The sequence below is a fragment of the Pyrus communis genome, chromosome 6 (assembly GCF_041283825.1).
Source record: "Pyrus communis isolate YQ-2024b chromosome 6, ASM4128382v1, whole genome shotgun sequence".
Classification (NCBI taxonomy): Eukaryota; Viridiplantae; Streptophyta; class Magnoliopsida; order Rosales; family Rosaceae; genus Pyrus; species Pyrus communis.
This window is the reverse complement of record NC_142570.1, coordinates 18636217-18653261: the sequence shown is the minus strand read 5'-3', so window position 1 is coordinate 18653261 and position 17045 is coordinate 18636217. Positions and strand designations below refer to the sequence as shown.

The 17045-nt window shown below is 36.4% G+C and overlaps 1 protein-coding gene across 1 annotated transcript; it reads left to right on the top strand.

Moving 5' to 3' along the window:
- Nucleotides 1-14228: 14228 nt before the first annotated feature.
- Nucleotides 14229-16263, top strand: LOC137710959 (autophagy-related protein 8f). The gene is made up of 6 exons (XM_068450130.2): nucleotides 14229-14398; nucleotides 14689-14730; nucleotides 14841-14896; nucleotides 15189-15241; nucleotides 15689-15807; nucleotides 15902-16263. The coding sequence occupies exons 1-6, from the start codon at nucleotides 14254-14256 to the stop codon at nucleotides 16012-16014; spliced, it is 528 nt and encodes a 175-aa protein (XP_068306231.2). The 5' UTR covers nucleotides 14229-14253; the 3' UTR covers nucleotides 16015-16263.
- Nucleotides 16264-17045: the final 782 nt, after the last annotated feature.

Below are 17045 nucleotides of genomic sequence, written 5' to 3'. Positions count from 1 at the left end.
TACAAGTGTGTAGGTAGGACGGCTTATACTTTGTAGGTAGGACGGCTTATAGGACGGCTTGTACTTTGTAGGTAGGACGGCTTATACTTTGTGGGTAGGACGGCTTATAGGACGGCTTATACTTTGTAGGTAGGACGGCTTATGATCAACAAGGTCTATGGTAGGAGCTCTTCAATATCTCACTTGAACAAGACTTGATCTTTCTTTTGCAGTGAACCAAGTTTGTCAACTTCCTCACTATCCAAGGGTATACACACTTCCAGGCTATTAAAAGAACTTTAAGGTTCTTACAAGGGACTTTGGTTTTGAAAAAAATCATTTACATCTCACTATATTTTCAGATGTAGATTGAGCTGGATGTGTGTTTGACAGACGCTATACTATTAAATATTGTGTGTTTTTGGGTAGAAATATCATCAGTTGGACTGCTAAAAAGCAAGACATAGTTGCTCGTTATTCCACTGAAGCTGAGTATAGATCCCTTCCTCATACTGCTGCATAAATGACATGGATTTGCAAAATTTTCAGAGATATTGGTTTTTCCCCTTACTCAATTACCTACCTTATGGTGTGACAATGTCTTAAGAATCTCTCTTGCTTCAAATCCGATTTTTCATTCTATAACTTAATATGTGGAGATTGACTATTATTATATTCGTTTGCGGACTTATTCTTTGCAATATTCTCAAAGTGAACTATATCAGCAGTCAATAGCAGCTCGCATACATTCTTACAAAGTCATTGTCCAAGTCTTGTTTTAGGTTTCTTTAGTCCAAGATTTCTCTTGGTTCAAATCTTTGTTCCCTGGTTCAACTTGAGGGGGTGTAAAAGGATAACTCAGCATCCAAGTCAGCGCTGTCAACTAAAGTCTACTCAACAATAAAAGTCTAGTCATGGATAATAGCTGTTGATAGACTCATTACAACTATCTAACTAAATAGTTCTAATTGAATTTTTGTGTTGATTAGTTAGGTTTGTTTAATTACTGATCTTAATTAAGATCTCAGCATATAACACAATTGTTACCATTATTCATTCACTGAGAAATACAGAAACTAATTTCCTTTTAGACATTATGGTATTCACTTACAAGAAATGAGAATTTTAAAAATTTTGATTCTTGACTTCTAGGTGTTTCTTAGCAGGTGGTGGCATGTACCGATCACCTCTCGGCGCGTGACGGCGCACACAACCTCTTTCCGGTGTGTGGAGCCGTATGGTGGCCGTGCAAAGGCGCATGGTAGCGGATGTGTGTTTTTGGTGATTGAATTTGGTACTTCGAGCCCCATTTTTCAATATTCTTCGGTATTCGATTAATGTACTAAGTTTGAGTTATTTTCACTTTAGGGGTGGTATCCCGAGGATTACAAAGAGCGTGTGCGGCAAAGCGGCTACGACCACACGGTGTGTGTGAGTGCGCCTTTCTTTCTAAACTATATTGTATTATGTGCTTTCGAAAGTGTTTTATGATGTACTTTTACATCATGCTTTGCTTTGCTTTTACTTAAATTATGCAAATGTTTTAAGTGACGGCAATGTTATGATTTTGAGATTTGTGAACCTTTTTTTTAAAAGCTTTACCACTATGCATTACTCTTGGTAATTGCAATGCTTTTATGTGATACCTTCATTTGAGAGATTATACATGACATGTTTTAATATAACTTATCTGCTCATGATATATGCTTTCACAATGTCCATTGTAGTGTCTGGGGTTAGGATCAGTTTTACGTATATGTTCACATGTATCGTTACGTTCACATTGGATACTTTGCAAGTGCAGCTTGAACTAGTTTGCATTAGGCAACTAGTACTCGTATGTAATGTACTTAATGCCAGCTTCATGTGTATGTAGTACTATAACGTAAATTTTAGACACCCAACTTATTTTATGTCCGAATATCTCTACATAAGCTCGCGTGTTAGCATTACCTGATAAACATAGTATAACATATCGATTTTATTGATGATTTGTGATATGCTTGCATACTTAATTTTCTCTTATGCTATGCTACTTTTATTACTATTACGATTTCAATATGAGATACGTTGGAATTTTGATTTCTTCTCGTTGGATCTTTCTTATTGATTTTATACTAAGAATTTATGAGACCTACCCGATTTCTCAGAGTAACTGTTTCTACTTTAATGTTTGGTTTTTTTACACTAATGATGTAGTATAATTTTGACTATTATATAGCTTTTTATAAGGAGAAGTTAGTATACTCAAAGGAGACATGGTTTTTAGGAATTTTTGTTTTTGCTCACTTGCACATTTTGTTTTGTGCCCTTCCAGGATTTAGTAAGGTTTAGAGCTCTTGACGTTAAGGTGTGATGGCATAATCTTCCCCATCAATGTATTGAATTATTCTTAGTAATCTTGTAATTAACATCTTCGGATGAGTTAAATTAGTACACTTCCAATGTAGATATTGTTGGAAATGTGCTCTAAAGCCAATCATATGCTAATACTTTACGGACATTTCACATGTTAAACTAGTCTAGTTTAATAAAGGCAAAGATTATTGAGAGAATGTGATCTAAAGAAGTTAGATTCATGAGACCATTCTTTTTGTATACATAACCTAAACATTCCTGATCATATGTTTGCCAATTAGGCATTGACTGTCAGTACGTGCTATGTCTTCTCTCAAAGAGAATCATTGTTGTGACTGACACCAAGGCAAGCATGTAGGTACTCAATAGAGAATGAGTCAACTAAATGCAATCAACAAAGAGTTTTCATACTCATGTTACATAAGAACTCAAGGTTGGGATAATGCAAAGTAGTCCTTTGACCTAATGCATCATAGTTGTCTTGTGGTAAGGTTCTTGATCTTTGATTGTGTCAAAGGCATTCCATCAGAGGGTGTCCATGACATAGTTGGGGTTAAGCCACTTAACTATAGAGGCAGGGGAATGCACAAGAAGGGATCGCTAACCTTCAAACCGTTGAGGGAGAATACTCTATAATATAATCAAGAATTTTTGGCCAGAGTATGCATGAGAATTAGGAAGTCGTTCGAAATCATATTCAAGGTAATCACATGAGTAAAAGAATCACATTGGATACTAGATATGAATAAACTATCAAACCAAATAATTTGATCAAGAGTATTGTATTAGAGAAAGACCGTATTGCATTGTAATCCCAAACTGATAAGTTCTCCAACCTCTTCTGATTAGCTTGGGTGGCCATGAGATACTGTTAGGTGTCACTCATGGCTTGTGGAAGCCCTAAATGTGTATAATCACTAAGGGAAAAACTAAAAGTAAGTTTCAATTCACAATTGATTAGTAAGAGTTCTAATCGCCCCCTGCCTCACTAAAAGGAGCCTAATGGATTGCACACCGTGTAAAGTAATGATTGAAGGATATAACGAAGATGAGTAAGGACAATTAAATAGTTTAATTGTATATGGCAAGGATTAATTCAAAGTTAATTAATCAAGAATGAAAGGTTCGTTTTTAGGGCCTTAAGTTAGTTTTGGGTTTCAGGACTCAAAAAGATTTTGGTCCACAAGGCACATAAGGTTTAAGTGGTGTGATAACTAAAAAAATGGGCAATTAACCCACTAACAATAGGGAGACCGGCCATGCTTAGAGAGGGAATGGTTTTTATCTTATTACAAGTTTGCCACTCCAATAAAGGCAGGTGTAAAAGTAACTTTAAAGCCTTTTCTTCATAAGGGCTTTCTTTAAGGAAAAATGAGAGAACTTTTGCTCTCTCTTTCTCTCTAGAGAGGCCGGCCACCATGGGAGAACATTGCTAGCATTTTGTTCATCCATGGTTACTCATCTTCTTCCTCAACCATCCTTTCCTTGGTGTCGGAACTTAGAGGTCTCCAACTTTGGGGACTTTTGGAGAACCCATTCCTCCATCCATATCCAAGAAGTCATGGAGCCAAGCAAAGTTCCTCCATCCACATCCATGGAGCCATGGAGCAAGGAGATAAAGGAAAGAAGGCCCTCACTTGGGTGAATATCCTTTTCTAAGCAAAGAGGTGCTTCAAAGGTATAAAAGTTTCTCAACTCCTTTCTTTAAGATTTGAGTTGAATTTCACCACAACTACTATACTTTGAATTTCATGGTTTAAGTTTTTTTTTTTTTTTAAGTGCATAGAAACATGCTTCCGTCATTCAATCGTTAAATGCATGTATTATGTTACTTAATGAACTTAGTTTTTCCAAGAATCTTCCTTCAGAGCATCTAAATTTAGATGCTCTGATATCAGTTTAGTATACATGGTTTTAATTACATACATTTATTTAATGGTTCACCACATTCTCTGCATACTATTCCCACTAATTTATTTTTATACTCTACTCTTACACCACTAATTTATTTTTATACTCTACTCTTACTTTGGTTGATTCACACTTTTTACACACCACTCTCACTTTATGGCTTTGTCACCCTTCAAGTGTCGGCCTTGATTCGGGTATCCACCTTGATATCTGAGTTGGGGGTATTAACAATTTGGTTTCAAAATGAGAATCAATTCAATTCTAAATTTTCTCATGTGTTTATAACACGTAAGGAATCGGAAAAGACACTTCCTCTTAAAATCCGTAATCAAATACATAAATATCATGAATCATATCAACTAAGGAGAGCTAGTTGGTTGGATTCCTATTCTTTAGTTTTTCTATTTCCAAGCTTTTCTATTCCTTCTTTATTCCATTTTTTGTTAAGTATACATGACCTAAATTCATAATGTGGAGAAAGGAGTGAGGCAGCCAGATTAGATGAAAGAGAAAATTGATGAATTTAGGTCAAATTTATGGAAGTGATATGGTGGTGCACAAAATCACTATTGGAAAGCTGAATTCAATAGAAGGGCGCCATAGAAATTTAAAGTTTATTAGCATTCTAACTCATCACCTTATTTATTTAAAAGGTTTATTTGAAATATCTTAGGCATTTAAAAGGTTTAGTTGAATTCACAACCCTATTTATTATCATTAGATAAGTTGAGTATACCTATGATCTTCTATACGCTATATGCAAATGAGACCTTGAAGAGGTTATAGAATATGAAGCTCCATATCTAAGTTCAACTGCATTTTGCTATACTTAGCTCATTGCAGTAGACATGACATCTCTTTCGTTGTTGATCTATTTGGTAAAGATGCAGCATTGCACCTACATGCACCCATTGAATTGGTATAAGACGTTTTCCCATTACCTTGAAGGTACTACGGATTTGGGCTTATCCCGAGCGAATCCAACACCCTGATCCTAGGAATGATGCTTGCATTGTTTGTTACGCTGATGCTTGTTACTTATCAAACTTGCACAAGGCACATCCCCAAATGGTTATGTCTTTATCCTTAGATACATCGCAATATCTTGGAGGTTCACGATATAGACCCTAGTTGCAAAATCTTTGAATCGTTCTAAGATTCACCTCACTTCACTACGCCACACGTGAAACATGGTTGAGAATTTTTGTTAAACATATTCGAAGTACCTGTTGTTTTTATCAATCGTTGAATCCCAACGACGATCCATGAAGAGTATGCCATATGTATTGACTAGACCAAGACATGATACATCAACGAAGTCAACACAAGGACATATTGCATCTACATTCTATCAGCAAAGCAACATGAGATTGAAGTCAAGCAATCCAATCCTAGACAACCTTGTAGACCTCTTCATGACGTCACTACCGAAGTCTACCTTCCAGACGCTTGTCCGAGGAACTGGTATGCGTAACTATCTCATATGCAATGCTTGTGGTTCTCATTGGAAGTTTTCTCAAACTCACGAGGGTGTCCAAAAGTATACTCACTTGACCTTAATGTACTATTTTTTCCTACGAATAGGAGCATTTTTTCCACTGTGTTTTTACTTCCAAACAAGGTTTTAACGAGGCACCCATCCTGGGCTGGTCATACCCTTGTGAGTTTTCCTACTTTCGTCCTGTATGACATTTAGTTTTGACTTAATGCAACTTTTCACATTTCTACTTAGTCCATGAGTTTTTATCCCAACTTGGCTTTTACCATAACAAGCTTTTGTGAGTTTTACCTTTTTATACATTCTTCCATTGATTTAAGGCTCGCATTCACTCATTGTGCCGATGACTTCATCAATTGAACCTACTTCATTGCTGAAGACCTGATGTGCCATTTACTTGAGTATTTACACACTCAAGGGGGAGTGTTGCAGTCCTAATTATTTTAGGATTGTGATTTTGTAAATCCTAGAAAATCCTTATGGGATTCTACTAGATATTATCATATTCGAGTTGTAATCTTATTATGTAATAACCTTCCATACTACTATAAATAAAGGCACAATGAGAGTGAGAAAACACACCTCAAAATTTACCTAATTCTCTTGTGTTCTATGTTTGCCACACCTCTCTATTCCTCTATAACTCTCCAATTAAATAGGCCGTACAACAAAATATATATATAGGAAGTGGATGGAAGCCGCGTGATGGTCCCTTTAAGTTTGTGTTGGATATACATGTGAGCTTTGAGGTTTTGATTTGGAAATGGGTAAACGTGGGTTGAAGTTAATGAAGCAATGAGGAAAAGTAACAGGTGGGGATGGGAGCATCCTTATATTCTTGACAGCACCTCCTCCACATACTACATGTATGCACGCATTCGTAGCAGATTATGAGAATAGAGAGTTCAATTGTTTTATCTCTTGCCGTTGTACCATCCAATCAGAGTAGAGCTATTGCCGGCTTTTAGTTTCCTATAAATAGGGGTTGAAACTTGAAACTTGAAACAAGGGCGCAGAGATCAGTTTCTTACAGGAAGAGAAAAGGGAACTGCACAGAGAGAGAGAGAGAGAGAGGACAGGCAAAAAGGAGAAAATATGCTCCAATTCAATTAGATTGGTGTTGTTATTACTGTATACTGCATACGTATGAGGAGAAAAATATGATTATATTGATTATTATATCTTCACAGCAGGTTTTGACATAATCAAATTATAGTAATATTATGACTTTTACGTCCAGAATACGTATGCATGCTTCTAATGCTTATAGTTTTCACCTTATCAGACTATATGCATATATAGCTTGTGTTTTGTTTTAGCTATATCAAATAAATCAGCGTGTTGGTGACTGGGGTGTATATTTTAATTATACATATCTTCTTCACTCAGCTATTCTGTACCACCAGTCGGAACAATATGAAGGGAAAGACTTGTTTGTTGACTAGAATTGCTCCATGCTGGTTATTTTGTTATCAAATTATTTGCGTATGTCTACTATACATAGTTCTATGCTATATGAAATGAAGCATATGTCTAGAGTACTTAGTAATGATTACTCATATTGCATATTCAGTAATGATAAAGCATGTATAACTAGAAGCTATAGTGTGTTAAAATGTATTGCTGTTATACATGTGAGGATAGAAAGTTTATTGATTTATCATAGCCTTGTAAAGAATTAGGAGCTGTTATATAAGAGGAATTTTATTTTCTATCCGTTTCAGTTTCTCTTCATTTATTTATTTTAACTTTTGGCTCGCGTTCCCAATTCGGTTTTTTCTACCAACCCTGGGGCTGAAGCGTGACATATTAATTTTTATTTTGAAACCTTTAAAAAAAAAAATCAAATTAGATCAAACCAAATTGAACATACAGATTAGGTTTGATTGGTTTGGTCGACTTTAAAAAATTTGTCTGGGCATTATCAAGGTTCTAAAAAGCGCTACGCGCTAGTAGGGCCTCAGTTATTTTACAAGAAAGAAAGACCAAAGTTATTTCAAAAGAAAATTATCTGCAAACTTTTAACTTAAAAATAAAAAAATAAAAAAAATAATTGAATCACTTAGAACTGACTAGGTTGCCTAAATATTGCATAGAGGCTTCGCTGATTTGCTAGATGCCTAGGTCCTACTCAGGGCACACAGCTTCCACCTAGTGCCTATGCTGCTTTTTAGAATAGTGGATGTTCCTTTGTTAATCTGTTCAAGCCATAATATTCTCTTACAAGACGATCTATAATACTTTGTCATATGAAATGGAAGATCTGAAACTAAATACAAGGAACAATACATACTACTATAATCAACTGGTCTCATAGTTAAAATATGTTCAAATTTAAAAGGTATTGTCCTCCCTTGATAGTAAAAGAGAGGAATAAGGGAGGTGGCATATTAGGTCCCGTTTGGTGCGCTAGATGAGATATGTTATGATAAATTAAAATGGACTTAAGTCCAGTTCGTTGTTTGTTATATCAAATATGAGATGGACAAGACTGGACACGATAGTTTATGAGTTCATAATAGAGTGGGTTATTTAACATATCCTTAGGCCATCTCCAACCAAGCCGCTCATAAGACTATAGGCCAAAACATGGCCCTTTTTGACACAAAACCCATCTCCAATGGAGGGCTATGCCAAAAACATTTGGGACCCACCGGGCCAAACGACCAACGAGCTAGGCCAACATAACCAGGCAACCAACCCAAAAAGTTATGCCCAGCTGTTGGATTTTGAATTTTTTTTTTTTTTTTTAAGATGATTTTTTTTTAAAAAAAATTTAATATCTAAGGCGTTGTATTTCAATGAAGTTGTGTTAAAATTAAAATATTTAATAGAATGAAACTTAAAACAACATTTAACAAATAACACAATCTCCACCCTAATACTACTTGGGGGAGTTATTGAAACTTAAACAACATTTACAAATAAGAACACAACCTCCACCTTAGTACTACTTGGGAGAGTTATTGAAACTCAAACAACATGAAACTTAAACAACATTTAACAAATGACAAAACAATCTCCACCCTAGTATTGCTCAATTGTTCTTTTGGCTTAAAGATGTGCAACAAGACCTGTTATAGGTAGTTATTTGTGATATTGCAAACGTATCATTCTGTGACACCTCATGTATTTATTCACAAAGATGTGTCCAGTTCTTTTGGATTCAGAGGCAAATTAGGCTCACCATACATTCTCGCACGAGCCCTCCTTGAACTATTTGGATAATCTTGGTCGTCATCAAAGTCTCCATCAATATAGTAATCTCGTTTATCATCCATAATCATGTTGTGTAATATGATGCACGACATCATGATAAAGTTCAATTTATCTTGACTCCACCTTCTCAACATTTTTCTGGTATGCCTCTTGGTGTAACGTAAACCACCTTTCGGCATCATCCACAGGGTTTACAGTTGCTTAGACAAGTGTCGCCCATTTTAAGTAGATGCCATCTGCAAGGTAATACCTCATATTGTACTAACACCTGTTGATGTAGTAGTCAAGTTGAGGTGATTTACCCTCTGTTAGGTTATTAAAGAAGGGTGAATGCCTGAGTACTGTAATGTCATTTTAGGATCCTGGGACTCCAAAGAAAACATGCCAGATCCTTGTGTCAAATGATGTAATCGCCTCTAACATAATAGTTGGCTTTCTCGATCTATTGTTAAATCATCATTGTCATTTGGTGGGATAGTTCTTCCACTGCTAATATGTGCAATCTAATGACCCTAGCATGCCCGGAAAGCCATGTTCTTTAGTTTTGCGAAGAAGTCGAGCAAGATTTGCTTGGTTTGGCTCATGGAGGTACTCCTCTTTGCAAATCTGAACAATAGTGTGACAAAATTGAGCAAGATTCTCAAGGCATGTAGACTTAGACATACCATATATATCATCTATCGCATTAGTTGGGGAGGCATAGGCCAGCATTCGAAGTGCAACAATAACCTTTTGGGGAGGTGAGAAATCAGGACAGACTGCTCCATCAATCTTCTGCCTAAAGTACAAATTGACATGTTGGACATCATGAAGCAAACGCTCGAAGACAGGACACTTTATTCGGAAGCGACAATTGAAATCCTTTTCTGGGTAGACGATGTTAGAGTTGGAGTAGTTGTTCATCAGAGTTTCATGTGCGATCTCTATTTGTCGTGCTTTGTAAAAGCGACCAACAACAGAGCCACGCCATTGAGGTTCTTGAGTTTCCTTACACACCATGGTTACGACCATTACTGCCATTAATGTTGTGTTGTGCCATGCCTCATACTCCTTAGCTTCTCGTCTCCATTCCACCCATTTATCTTCTAATTCAGAATTGGATGAGGACCCCCAATTGGAATGGGAAGAGGATCTAAAGTTGGAAATTCATTGCAAACTTGAATGGAAATGAAAAATTTTAGACAATGACAAGAGATATTGGAGAGGACAAAAATGAAGGTGGGCGAATTCTTCCCTAATATCCAGCCAATTTATTAACATTGAAAACTGAAGATAAGAAGTGCCACGTAGATAAGAATCATATCTGAAATTTGCATAACCAATTACATCTCGACATGTGGCACTTGAAAATCTTATCCGAAAAATTATTAAGATTACATAAAGATAAGAAATATGGAGAGCTATTCACTTTAGCAATATGCGTCAATCGAAATCCTATTCGAAAAATTATTGAGATTATATAAAGATAAGAAACCTGGGGGCTTATTTATTTAGCCTTATACATGAGTTAGAAGTCCACGTTCTTCATTTAGCGACAAGCGGTACTCAAAATATGTCTGAAAACCTTATTTTAATATCGTAGTTTAATTCAATTAACCTATAAAATTAAAGAACAAACTTAAAATAATAAATTAATGAGGGGGCTAAAAAATACCCCATTTCAGTTGGAGATGATATATAATATGGTTTAACATTGTTAATTAAAAAAATAATTTCTTGTAGGGCTAGAATCTGGCCTGAGCTAAACATAGTGCCTTCGGTTAGAGATGGCCTCATACATGAATTACAAGTCCTGTATTAAAAATCTTTGCCTATCCAATCCTATCACTAAAACCCAATCACATCTAACCTACCAAACGAGGCAATGGTTGAGCATCCCCAATGGGGGCTTTATCCTCCATGAGGCTACCATATTTCCAGCCTTAGCGAGAAATTTCATCCCTGATGAGCCAGAAAATGGGGCTAGATCTACTACTGGGGCTAGCAACTTCCTTTCTTGGGTAGCATAAAATCAGTGTACATCTAGCCCCAAAAAACAATTGGTCCCACAAAAAAAGTAGCAACCCATGTGAGCAAAATTCTATCACTCTCCCTCCACTTGTGAATACACTTATACTCTCATTTTATTATTATTTTTAATTATTTTTTCTTACTTATTTTTCTTGCAATTTGACTAATTAATGATTGTTTTAAATTCCATAAGAATTAAAATTTCAAATTGATTTATTGTTCGTGGGCATTGATGGGTGAAATTTTCAAATAATTTTTTTTTTTCAAAATTGTATGATACTAATTCACCAATTGGTGCTAGGTAAATTATTGTGTTATACGTGAAAATCAAATTATTTCAAAGGGCAAAATGGGGTTTGTTTCTTTCAATGGATGAGATTGAGATAAGGGAATCTAATCCAACGAACGATTCATAATGATGAAATCTAACTTTATCACAATTTGAACTTTTTAGGTTGAAGGGTTCATTAAAAAAATTTAAGATAGCACGTCAAAAAATCAACTTAAGAAAAGCTAACAAAAAAAATAAAAAAATTATCGCTTAATCAAATTACTACATAAATAAATATATATGGCCCCATATAGACCTCGAAAGATATAGCCCCTCATTGGGAGAGATTCTTTTATAAAGCCCTAAAGATTCCTCGGAGCTCTAAACTGGGCTATATCCACCACTTTTCCAGCTCCATATAGAGCCCATCACTGGGGATGCTTAGGCCATCTCCAATTGAAGGAGGGCCAGAGGGTTCCTTTTAGCCCTCCAAGAAATTATATTTTAATGAACATTGCCAGGCCATATTTCATACCATCTCCAACCGAGGGGGCCAAAGGGCCATAGGCCAAACATAGTACTATGACAAAATACCATCTCCAACCGAGGAGGCCAATGGGTTATAGGCCAAACATAATTTATTATTTTAATTGAATTAATATGGTTTTCAGGTAGGATTTCTTGTCGAGATGTAATCTCAATAATTTTTCGGATAGGATTTCGAGTGACACGTGTTGCTAAAGTGAGTAACTCTCCAGATTTCTTGTTGAAATGTAATCTCAATAATTTTTCGGATAGGATTTCGAGTGACACGTGTCGCTAAAGTGAGTAACTCTCCAGATTTCTTGTCGATATGTAATCTCAATAATTTTTCAGATAGGATTTTGAGTGCCATGTGTTGAGATGCAATTGGTTGTGCATATTTTAGATAGGATTCTTATCTGCGTGGCACTTCTTATCTTCAGCTTCTAATGTCCATAAATAGGCTGGATATTGGGGTATAATTCACACACCTTGATCTTTGCCCTCTCTAATATCTCTTTCAATTCAAGTTTGCAATGAATTCCAATTTTGGATCTTCTTCGCATTCCAACTGGGAGTCCTCATCTAATTCTGAATTGGAAGATAAATGGGCGCAGATGAGACGAGAAGATGAGGAGTTCGATGAATAAGATGAAGCATGGCGCAACACTGGCAGCAATGGCAGGGGTCATGGCGTGTGAGGCAACTGAAGAACAACCTCAATGGGGTGGCTCTGTTGTTGCTTGCTTTTATAAACCATGAAATAAAGAAATGGCGCATGAGACTCTGATGAACAACTACTTTAACTCCACTCGGTGTACACAGAAAAGGATTTCAGACGTCGCTTCCAGATGAGGCGTCATCTCTTCGAGCATTTACTTCATGATGTCTAACAGGTTAATCCATACTTTTGACAGAAGATAAACTGAGCATGCCGCCCTAGTTTCTCACCTCATCAAAAGGTTACTATTGCACTCCGAATGTTGGCCTATCCTCAGCTAATGTAATGAATAATACATATGGTATGTCTGAGTCTACATGCCTTGATAATCTTGCTGAGTTCTGTTACACAATTGTTCAGATTTACAAAAAGGAGTACACCTTCGTGAACCAAATCAAGCAGATATGGATTGGCTCATTCGCAAAGTTGAAGACCGTGGCTTTCTTTGGAGTCCCATGATCCCAAAATGACATCACAATACTTGAGCGTTAATCCCTCTTCAATAACTTAACGAAGGGTAAATCACCTTAACTTGACTACTACATCAACGGGCGTCAGTACAATATGGGGTATTACTTGGCAGATGACATCTACCCAATGTGGGTGACACTTGTCCAAGCAATTGCAAACCCTATGGATGACGCCCAAAGGTGGTTTACCTTATACCAAAAGGCATACCAGAAAGATGTTGAGAGAGCTTTCGGTATTCTACAAGCACGGTGAAAGATCATTAAGGAACCAGAAAGAAGGTGGAGCCGAGATAAGCTGAACTCCATCATGATGTCGTGCATCATATTACACAACATGATTGTGGAGAATGAGCGAGATGGCTATATTGATGGAGAGTCTGATGATGACCAAGATGATCCAAATAGGTCAAGGAAGGCTAGTGCGAAAATATATGATGGGCTTAATTTGCCTTTGGATCCAATAACTGGTAATATCTCTTTAAATGAGTACATGAGGCATATGATGATATGTTTGCGTGCCACAAATAAGTACCTACAACAGGATCTTGTTGCACATCTTAGGGCCAAAAGAACCATGAAGGAGAAGTTTAAGTTTTATGTTGTTAATTGTTTTTTTTTTTAATGTTGTTTAAGTTTGAATAACTCCCCAAAGTAGTACTAGGATGAAGATTGTGTTGTTTAATGTTGTTTAATGGATTAGGTAGTTATAGGGAAATTTATTTATTTATTTTTTTTAATTTGTCAGGAAATTTTTTTTTTTCAAATGCAACGGTAACTTGGCGTTAGCATGATGTCAGGCGTCATGCTGACACCAGGTAGCCGTTGACTTTTGAATTTTGGGCCAGCCGATTGGCCTGATTTCCCATTTTTAGCCCGATGAGGCCCACAAGCTATTTTGTCTAATCCTTGATTGGAGACGATTTTCGTATTATTTCAAATTATTTTTAACCGGACTGAATCAGTTGGAGATGGTTTTATGGTTGTAAACCTCGTGTCCCGTTAACAGCGGCGCTGGACCCATCACCATTTAAATAATTGCGTCCACTCCATCTAAGTTTCCATCTTGAAAACAAACCTCTAATCGGACAGACCAGACAGTGAGAGCCTGGGACCCACGACAATACTGTTTCCCAAATGCCAATGATAGTGAGCTGTGAGATGAGACCTTCTCTTCTCTTCTCTTCTAGGTGGCGGGGCAGTTGGCCACGTGTGCACTAAACAATGCGTAGACGGATAAACCTAAAAGAAACTTTCTAATTACTCTAATTAAATAGATAATTACATTTTAATATAAATGCGAAAAAAAAAGCAAGGAAGTAGCCTTCCTCACATTGTATTATCATCATCAACCAAACCCTACGGAATTTCGTGGACTTTTCTGATCAAAAATCCAAAAGGCTCTATTTTTCCGTTGTGGGTTCTTCTTCGGACTTCTCGAGGTTCGATTTTCATCTGCTAATTCGTTTAAATTTTTTTCCCTGATATAGTTAATTTAATAAGTTGATAATTTTTTTTTACGACCCAGAAAACAGTTGTGATTATCTTCCTGTATGTGAAAATTTGAAATTGGATGGTGGAATTTCATGGGCAATCAGTATTTTCTGGTTAATCTATGGAGGATTTTAATCTTTTATTATCCATGTAATCATAAGCAGATGAACCTGTTGTTTACTTGATTGGATTGTATTTGGTTTTTAATTTTTTCTTATGTGATGGATGGTAATTTCAGGTCAAATGGCAAAGAGTTACTTCAAGCAAGAACATGATCTGGGTTTGTACCAGTATTTTGCAGATTAAATTGACACTGTTTTCAGTTTATGGGAAGAAAGAAATAGTGAATTAATTTATGCATTTATGTGGTTTTGGTGTTTAAATCTTCAGAGAAGAGACGGGCAGAGGCTGCTAGGATCAGAGATAAATACCCAGATAGAATTCCAGTAAGAATTACAGTTCCAATTACGATTACCTAATTAACAATTATTGTCCAAGATGTGACCAGAAAGTAAAAAACCTGTTTAGTGCAGTAAAGGATTAGGATGGTTCTGTGTTAATTCATAATAATCTGGTCTACTGGTGCCAAATTAGCGTTTAAAATTACTGCCGGTGTCCGTATTAATTAGATTATCAGCTTTAGATATTGAGAAGTTGATTTCGGATTTGTTACCAGTTCCCTCGACGATATCGAGGACGAGATTTTGTTATCTAAAATCTTTTTATTACTATTTCAAGGTGATTGTGGAGAAGGTAGAAAGAAGTGATATCCCAAACATTGATAAGAAAAAGTAAGCTTTTCTTCTTCGCAGTATTGAATGTGTTAAATGCGTTTGTTATGTTCCCTGGTTCAGTTTGCTGCTCTTTGATTCCGTCTTGTTTATTCAATTTTTAGCAAAGTTGACATCTTTCTAGTTTCGGACAAACATTTTAAGTAATTCCTTCTCCTTGATTACCTAATTCTTACAATGGCTGAAGTAGGGTTTTCTTTATTTGTGTGATCATCGTCCTTAGTAAAATGATTTCGTCGTGGATAATTGTCTTTATGTATCATAGGACAGTATCCATTTTCTCTTTGGTTACCGAATTCTTCAGTGGCTGAAGTAGGGTTTTCTTTGTTTGTGTGATCATCGCCCTTGGTAAAATGATTTCTCATGGATAATAGTCTTTATGGTAATATGACAATATCCTACTGCCACCGTTTCTTTAACTATATAAACTGAATCTGAAAATTACAGGTACCTTGTCCCGGCCGATCTAACTGTGGGACAATTTGTTTATGTTATCCGCAAAAGGATCAAGTTAAGTGCAGAAAAGGCAATCTTTATATTTGTGGACAATGTGCTCCCACCAACAGGTAAGTTTTGTGATATCGTCCATTGGAGGATGCTGCTGTCTGCTTGGCCTTTCGATTGAACATCACCAACCTATAACGTCTTACGTCTTTGCAGGTGCAATTATGTCTGCCATATATGAAGAGAAGAAGGATGAAGACGGGTTTCTCTATGTCACGTACAGCGGTGAGAATACATTTGGTTATCAGATTCCACTGTGTAGCCCCTGATTATTTGGATACACCAATCTTCATCCATTCCCGGCATGTTTGATTTCATCTCTGCGATCTTCCTTTCGTTATGCTGATGCTTCTGTTCTTATGCCTACTTGATAAACACCTTCGCGGTGGTAATATGTATAGTCACATATTGTACAAAATGTCGAAGTTCTGGTTTACGATTAAAATTTACACTTGTTTCAGTTCGTAATTATTGAATGAAGATCTCTGATCAGTGCTAGTTTTTGCTGGTCATGGTTATGTCGGGGTGCGACTTTGATGAAAGTTTATTAGAGTATATGCTATAAAACGTATATAATATGCCGAGCTTTCTTGTTGTTGCATCTTTGACTTCCTAGTTCCTACAACGTGCACTTATGGGTTTTATGACATTAGTTTTGCTGTCAAAAACCGCAACCTCTGCATATTTTTGGGTGCCGCCCTCTGTTTCTATTGCCAGGATGAAAATATGAAAAGTAACCGAAGAAAGCAAAGACTAGTATTATTCATGGAAAAAAGAGAGGAGGGTGATTCAGCTGCATGTGGAGCGCTTCCCGTGGCTGTCCGGGCCACCCGAACTCAAGAACCTAAGACCACCTCTAACCTCTAACCGAGGGCATTATTAACCTAAAATTAAACAAAACAATCCCCAATCAAAGCGTATTTGAAAATGGGCATATTTTGCTATTCGTAGGCCATCTCCAATCGAAGGGATTATGTTTATCTCCTGTTCAGATTATAGCCTCGCAAGAAATTATTTTTTAATGAATAATGCTAAATTATATTTATGTACTATCTTCAACTGAATAGGCTGTTTTTCAGCTTTCTCAATAATTTGTTATTTTAAGCTTGTTATTTAAATTTATTGGTTAATTTAGATAAACTACTATTGAATGTTTTTAAATCTAGTCATCGAATTTGAATCAACTATTGCAACTGACGAGCTTGGCCAAAAAAGGGCTAAGAGAGGGTAACATTTGGCCAACCTGATGCCATTTTGACCAAATAATAGTATGGTAGGCTCCATAGAGTTATAGCATAGT

Coding starts and splice junctions, on each gene's coding strand:
- LOC137710959 (XM_068450130.2), top strand. CDS start 14,254: ATGCGAAAAAAAAAGCAAGGAAGTAGCCTTCCTCACATTGTATTATCA. Junction 14,399..14,688: donor TCTTCTTCGGACTTCTCGAG/GTTCGATTTTCA, acceptor TGGTAATTTCAG/GTCAAATGGCAAAGAGTTAC. Junction 15,808..15,901: donor CAATGTGCTCCCACCAACAG/GTAAGTTTTGTG, acceptor ACGTCTTTGCAG/GTGCAATTATGTCTGCCATA.